At 27.5% G+C, this 8,145-nt stretch overlaps 1 protein-coding gene across 1 annotated transcript; it reads left to right on the top strand.

Annotated features, from left to right (window-relative positions):
- Positions 1 to 1,586: 1,586 nt before the first annotated feature.
- Positions 1,587 to 6,384, top strand: LOC111635873 (pre-mRNA-splicing factor SLU7-like). The gene is made up of 3 exons (XM_023380991.1): positions 1,587 to 1,692; positions 3,998 to 4,194; positions 6,262 to 6,384. The coding sequence occupies exons 1-3, from the start codon at positions 1,602 to 1,604 to the stop codon at positions 6,334 to 6,336; spliced, it is 363 nt and encodes a 120-aa protein (XP_023236759.1). The 5' UTR covers positions 1,587 to 1,601; the 3' UTR covers positions 6,337 to 6,384.
- Positions 6,385 to 8,145: the final 1,761 nt, after the last annotated feature.

The following is an 8,145-nucleotide window of genomic DNA, read 5'->3' on the forward strand; positions in this document are numbered from 1 at the left end:
CAAAATCAGCATTTATACAACGAAGTGTGAGTGGTTTGATTTATTTATATCGATGCATAAAGAAAATTCTGATCTCACTCATCAGGCATTATTATCAAATACATAATGTTTTATTATGGTTTGATTAGGCATAAATAAAATGAATGCTCCTTTAAATAAAATGACATTTTATTTAGGGAAACAAAATTAATCACTTTGAATTGTTATTTCAGGTCTAAACCTCTCTTCATCTCTTACAATTCTTTAGAAAACTGGTTCTGAGTAAAGTCATGGGGAAAAGTTTTTTAAAGAAGTTAAACTCNGGCATAAATAAAATGAATGCTCCTTTAAATAAAATGACATTTTATTTAGGGAAACAAAATTAATCACTTTGAATTGTTATTTCAGGTCTAAACCTCTCTTCATCTCTTACAATTCTTTAGAAAACTGGTTCTGAGTAAAGTCATGGGGAAAAGTTTTTTAAAGAAGTTAAACTCAGGACCAGTTTTTTCCAAAAATTGTCAAGAGGGGTTTAGACCAAACTGCATACAAAAGCAACAATTCAAAGTGATTAATTTTGCCATGTTCTTCTAAACACATATCCTGTATGATAAGTCCTACATTTGTCAAGTTGTGAGATTTAAGAAGTACAACAAGAAGCTTTGAACACAACATAATTTTAGTTAACGTCTGTATTAACATCTCATTAATTCACTTAAAATTGTTACGATATCATGTGATGTGTATGCCAGGGAAACCAAAAAACAAAGAGGTTATGTGTTGTGAGTTACATTATACTACAGTCTGCCAAAATCAAAACTGGCCACTTTCAAAAATAGCCAATTTTTTGGTAATTTCAGATATTTGGTCCTGTACTATAAAATAAAAGTTGGCATCAGTTGCAATCAAGATAGAATGTTTACAGATCATTCACTTTTTTCTTCCATTAGTTATAAAAGAGAAAAATCAAATATTATGTAGTATTTGATAATCAGAGTAAATCTGAGTGATAAATATATTAATGTTAATCCTCTGAGGTAAGTGTCTTGATGATAGTAAATGAAAGAGATTAAAAATTACTACAAAAGATGAAATTCTGTTTTAAAATCTGCTTGTAAATATTCTAAAACAGTGTTCATAGACATCTGAAACAGATCAATCATGACCTATTTTAGACACTAATGAAGTATGGTTTATTGATTTCTATCATCATGCAGAATTTGTTCAAAATTTAAAATTGAAAAATTTGTGGTTATTTTAACAATATTGTGAAAGTCTCTGCACTACTTGAAATACGCATAATAATGATAGGATTTTTTCATTCATACAAATATAAAATTGCCTGCTGATAAAAAGAGTAGTAACGAAAGCTTATGATGTAATAATGGGCTTAAAATAAATGCTCAATTTTTAAATTAAGTATTTAAGATAGTATAATTCTAAATGATTGGCTGTCGCTCTTGGTTAATGGGATGAAACATTTTTCTTAGCGTTGTACGATTACATTCTACAAGATATTTTTAATATATAAATATTAATTTTTAAAGAAATTATAGTTTTTTTAAAATTTAGTCTAAAAATGCAATATTTTAAGGAAAACATGATGATAGTATTTAAAAATAATGTTTAATTTTTTTATTTTTAGGTTACAGTATGCTGGAGATAATTTTGTTAGAGTTACCGGAGATACGGAAAAACATTCTCGAACACAGGGTAAATTCTCTCTCCCTCTCTCTCTTTTAGTTTAAGTGAATTAAAGTTTAATTTCAAGCAAAAATAAGTCATATTCATTTCTATTTGTATAAAATACAATCTGAATTGAAAAACAAAGACAGATTAATTACAGAATTAATTTCATAATTTTTGTTTATTTAATCACTGAGTTACATTTACAGTTTATTTAATAATACATGGCTTATTCAAATATTTGTAATTCATAGGAAAACAAAATATGACATTGATAAGGACCTACTTTGTTTTTCTTTTGCTTTAGGTACAGAATAACTACATTCAAAAATTATATTCCTGTACATCTTTTGCAAAACACACACCCACTTTTTTTACACCCAAGAAAAATTGTTCCTTCTATCTGGATATGTGAATACAGTATTTACTGAAAAATAATATTCTGAGATCTGTATTCAGAAATAGTGAACAAAAAACACTGTGTATTTATACATATTATTATTTGTAACAAATACACAAACTTCATGGTAACAACTAGAAACTGCAACAGTAGATATTTAGACACTACAAACAATCTCTGTATACAGCAAAACCTTTTAATTACCAACTTTTTTGATTATTTTTGATGACCATCTTCAGGTAAGATACAAAATTGAATGATGCATAAAATGGAATGCTTACAGAGGACTAATGTTTCATTTTACACATTGTTTGATTTTGTAACTGTGTAACAGAGTAATAGTAAAAGAGCATCTTTGCCAAATGCTGCTCAGTTCTATCCAATGCAGCCAATACTCGTATTTGTTTTTGTCTGTTTTTCAGATTCATAATGGAGCTTTTCTGGGCTAAACCTCTCAAAGTACTCTGCAGCTCTCCAGGGAAACTGTGGAGTGAGGAAGAAAGCTGGAAAACAATCCAAACTGAGGCCATCAATACAGTTTATTACCTTCAGTTTTTGTATCAAAATGTAGACACCAGACATATATCATTTGTGTTTAGAGTAAACCTATTTTTATCTCCAGAATATTTGAGGATTTTGCAACTTCAATGAAATTAAATAAAACTAATTTTTTTACAGAAAGTTTGCATTAAAATGTTTTTCATTTCAAAGGATCATGAAAGGCTTACATTTCAAGTTTGCTTTTCACTCATAATGCACTCCAACCAGTATGATAATTTGGTGTCAACTGTAAAAAAATTTATGGTTTCACTCCATAATTTTATGCTAATTACACACCTTAGATCATTAAAGGGTTAGTTTTTCCATCATAGCACATTTTGGGTATGTTATACAGCATATGCTGGACATGTTAAAGTGAATAGATTTTATTTTATTTTTTTTATTAAGTTGGATACCTTTTCCTTCTCAGAGAGTACTGAGGTTCAGAATATGTTGTTAGTTTGTATTAATTAGTTTCATAGGCTCATAACATTATACTAGTTGCTGTAATAGGGTTCATAAAGTTATGTATAGTTATTATCTATATTTGTTTTATTAGGGTGTGTGGGGGGATGTTACTTACCATAATTTTTTAAGTTATTTTTACATATAACACATATATAGGAAAGACTAGTGTGTTAGTAAATAACCAAATCTAACTTTTTAGTTTGTCCAAGGTTGCAGAAGAAAGGAAGGCAACTGTAGCTAAATCAGTGATAGAGTGAGGCATGTTATCAGATAAATGTTAAAAATCAACTGTTTCATGTTACATATAAAAGTTACAAAAATTTCTAAGCCGTGAAGTTTAAAATTTAAAAATATAACATTATAAATTGTTTAAATATCACATGGTAAATACAAGTTTACCCCATCACTTGGTATAACTTTTTGTAACAGCCTGTTTGTTGTATAAATCTGTAATGAAATCCAAAAAATCATTTGTTAAAAATATTAATTTTATTTATCACAAAACAGAATTTTCAGTTTTCGAAAAGTGATTTTATAATCATTTATCAAGAATAGAGAACAATAAAATAAAATGATTAAGACTGCAAATAAGCCAATTCTTTTCTTTTTCTTTAGGCCACTACCAGTATTTTCAGTTATATTTAGCAATAATAATGGTAAAATTTAATAAAAGGCAATTATCTTTAGATTTAATTAATTTATATTCTGTACAGTCAAATTAAAAAATCTTGTAGATATATAAATATGTAGAGTACTATATAATTAATTATTAATGCTATTGCAAGGATCATTTAAATATTTAAATTATTTAAGATTGATACTTAATTTTAAAACATGTATTGACACAAGAATTTCTGACAAGTTTTTTATTAATTACAAGAAAAGCTCTGAAGTTTAATTTATAAACATTTGTAATTTTTCTAGTGTTTGCTTGGCAAGCTTATGAAAAAGGCATGGATGTCCACCTCCAGTCTGAACCTACAAAAGCTGAACTTTTGTATAAAGAGTTCCAAGTTAAAAAGGAGGAATTTAAACATAGTATGAAAGATAATATTCTGGATAAATATGGTGGAGGAGAACATTTGCAAGTTCCTCCAAAGAAACTTATCTTTGCACAAACGATAATTATCTTAATATTATTTTTGTATTACCACAAAATATATTTTAAGTCTACTGATGATATAAAAAATTATAATTTGCACTGACACAATAATGATAAACACACAAAAATGTAGATATAATATTCTAATGCAACATTGGCATTTTTCCCAGAACTACTAAGCTTTCCCTAAACTTCAAAAATAAAATGTTTGTATGCAATTCTTATAATATAAGCTGAGTAAATATGAAGAACCATTGGATTGGTTTAATAATTTGATTTTATTATTACTTCACATTTCGGCAATAGTATCAGGTCAGTCCATAAGTTCATGAGTATTTTATGACCTTGAGAAAAATCATGTTTTGCTGTTAAAATTGTCAGTCTGATGTGATACTTTTTACACTGAAGTGTTAAACTGGATCTCATTCATATAATACTGTTCAGAATTGGGAACATTTCAGTTGTTTATTTTCGTTAAAATGGAAGTAACAGACGAATATAAGAGACATGTTTTATACTTTTTATTTTTAAGTGGTGAGAATGCTACAAATGCAGCCAAAAAATTAAATACTGTTCATAATCAAACTGTAATTAGTGTAAGGACTGCGCAGAAGTGGTTTGAAAGATTTAGAAATAATGCTTTTAGTGTGGAGGATAAGGCTCGTACCGGAAGACCCATTGACTTTGATGATAATGCTCTCTCTGCACTAGTTGAAGCAGAACCATCTTTAACAGTTGATGAAATTGCAAAACATTTAAAATCATCCCATGGAACTGTTCATAGACATCTACAACAAATCGGAAAAGTTTCAAAGCTAGGAAAATGGATACCACGTGAACTATCAATAGCTAACCAACAACAACGTGTAAACATTTGCACGTCTTTTTTATCCCGCATTACTTTAGAACCTTTTCTTGATCGGCTGGTTACTGGAGACGGAAAATGGATCCTCTATAATAATGTGACAAGAAAAAAACAATGGACAGATCGCGACAAGCAGCCAAAACCAGCACCAAAAGATAAAAATGCTCACGAACTTATGGACTGACCTGATACTTTAAGGTTGCAAATCTCAACCTTATATCTAACTTTAGATATATAAAGTTTCAAAATTTGACATAACAAACTTGTTAACAATGAAAAATTTAAATGTCTACAAAATTTACAATATTTAGTTTATAATTAGCAAATTTTTGTTAAAGTTGAATTAATACTAATATGTTAGGTAATACAACAGTAAATATAGGGAGAAAAAATTTACTTAGTTCTAACAGAATTATTTTTAAACATACAAAGCAAAAGAATTTGAACCTTAAGAATTGGTTATTTTAGAAAAAAGTCAGATGTCTTGAATCATGTTCTTATGCAGGCAGAAGTCAACAACTATTGTCTGTTGAAAAACATCAATTTCTCTCTACCTGACTAATGAAATTGTGCTGTTCTGTACCATCTGAGTATTGTTTTCTTAGCAAGTTGATATCTGATTGCATTTGTTTTTATTTTTGTTATAAGAATTTAAATAAAATTCATTTTTTTCTACTTCAAAATAGATTTTTTTATTCTCATATTTATTCTATTTTTTTATATATCTTTTTCTTACTATAATTAATTTATTTACTACTTTGTGATAAACAGGACAATGGTAGGCTAATGTTAACACCATTGTACTACAGCATCTATTATATTCACAGTCAAATATCAAAAGGAAATCAAGTTTCATGAAAAATGGACCAAATATTTAAACTCTCACATCACAAATTAAATCTTCAGAAATCTGAGAACCACATTGTTAAACCACTTATAAACCACACACTTATAAACCACATTGTTTTACCACATTGTTTTTCTCTGAAATGTTGATGATAATATTATTGTTGCTTAATCTTTTCTGGATTGTGTTTCTGTTTGTTCAAATTTATTTAGTGTTACTGTGGCTATATTTTTATTGGTATGTCAGCAGGAAAACACGTTTAGAGTATAAAGAAATCAAGTATTAAAATTATATATAAATTATTGATGATTAATTTTTTATATAAAAACTGTACATAATTTACTAAATATTAATGTTTTTGATAAATATTTCAGGAGGATTATGTAGAATATTCTTATGTAGAATATAATGGTGTCATTTTGAAAGGAACTGAGAGACCGGTAGTTTGATCAAAATGTGAAGATGATGTTTTTATCAATAATCATACAGTAAGTAGGTGTGTTTTATATTTCAAATTCAAAAATACCTTTTACTTTTTCATAAAAAAAATTAAAATAAAATGTAATATTGTATATGCAATATTACAATTACCTAATCTTTGATTAAGAGATTAATGTTTATATGGAAAAATATGGAGTCTTGGAACCTATTTCCAACATATATTTTAGTTTTTGGCTTAAATTATTTTGATTTATGCAAAACTCACCAAACCAACTAACCTTTGTAAATCAATAGCTAGGTTTATATCACTTTTTTATATTTCATAATATAATGTAAAATCATATAATTAATATATTAGATAAAATATATCAAAAGAAAATATAAATTAGCACTTTAATTTGTGAATTTTAAAATAAACAATTTTTAGTTTCTGGATCAATTGTTTTTGGTTTTGTTGACTTAGTAGTACAGTTAATAATTCAGTAGAGTCCCGTAAACTCGGCAGTCGATAACCCAACAGTCCGAATAACTCGGCTACACCCTGGCACGGCGAAAAAACATCCCTAGTTAATTTTCATTATAGACAGCTTTATGGCTCAAAGTATTTTTCTGATGTTTGTCTTTCAGGTAAATTACTGTACACTGTGTATTCATTAATTTTCATTTTCATGTAGTAAAAGCTCTATGTTTTCATTAAGTATGTACTTTTCCTTTGTTTAAGGGTATTTGGGCAGTTAATTTTTTGTTGTATTTTCAAGCAAACAATACATAAAAGTACAGTACAGTATTTTCTAAGTAAACACTCTTACTTATTCTTTTTTAACCCCATTTCCGATAACCCTGCGTTTTCCAAACTCGGCCACCTTCAGTCCACATTAGGCCGAATTTTCGAAACTCTACTGTACCATATTTTGATGGCACATTGACAAGTTACTCTTACATCAGATATTTATATATATATATATAGCATTGAATACATAAAAATTTTTTTATATATAAAAAATATTTACAAATAATAATAGATGAGAAAATCAGTATCAAAATGATTTTATGGCACTTCTAGTAGTAGTTCATGGCACTCTGAAAACCACTGTTCCAGATGATTGATTGAAGCTACTAAAAAAAGCATTACCTTTATTAGAGTAGAATGCGAAATAATAATACAGATTTTATGATTACATCTTACACAAAAATCATAAGTGTAATTCAAATTTAGAGATTTAGTTTTTTTTATGTTAAATGATGCCAGGAAAATTGTTTTGTTTCCATGGATTACTAATACTTTCATTCAACAACAAGAATAAAAATATGCATTTGATGACCAATTGAAAACTTAAATTTTGCTATTGGCTAATTAATCATGCATAAATTAGAAATAGATTATCATATTTCTCAAATTACAATCACACACTGAAATTGTAACACTTTTAGTTTAGAAACACATATAATCAGATAGATAAAAAAATAAAAGTACTTCCTGAAGCTGATTAGACATCATGATAGAAAAATACACATTCCAAGATGTCTGCTTTTAAAAAAATACAAAATCTTATAAAATTTCTGAGAAATCATAAATTATGCTAAAGTGTATAATAATGTTTTTGCTGCAAGATGTTACAAAATGGACTAAATACAAGTATAAAAATGAAATTGTATTTGAAGAAGGTACTAGAAACTGCTCACACCACCATATGGCTAAAAATGGTGAAAAAAATGAAAAAATGTAGAAATTTTGTAACTAAACTTATATAAGAATATTAAAAAATTACAATAAAATGGATACACTACTCAAATACCTTATAAACTGCAGCCAAATT

Source organism: Centruroides sculpturatus, unplaced genomic scaffold, assembly GCF_000671375.1.
Source record: "Centruroides sculpturatus isolate CEXI.00-Female unplaced genomic scaffold, Cexi_2.0 scaffold816, whole genome shotgun sequence".
Classification (NCBI taxonomy): domain Eukaryota; kingdom Metazoa; phylum Arthropoda; class Arachnida; order Scorpiones; family Buthidae; genus Centruroides; species Centruroides sculpturatus.

Excerpts from the sequence above, each read along its gene's own strand:
- LOC111635873 (XM_023380991.1), top strand. The coding sequence starts at position 1,602 with ATGTTTAATTTTTTTATTTTTAGGTTACAGTATGCTGGAGATAATTTT. Across the intron at positions 1,693-3,997 it reads AAAACATTCTCGAACACAGG|TGTTTGCTTGGCAAGCTTAT; the intron begins GTAAATTCTCTC and ends TAATTTTTCTAG. Across the intron at positions 4,195-6,261 it reads AACTTATCTTTGCACAAACG|GAGGATTATGTAGAATATTC; the intron begins ATAATTATCTTA and ends TAAATATTTCAG.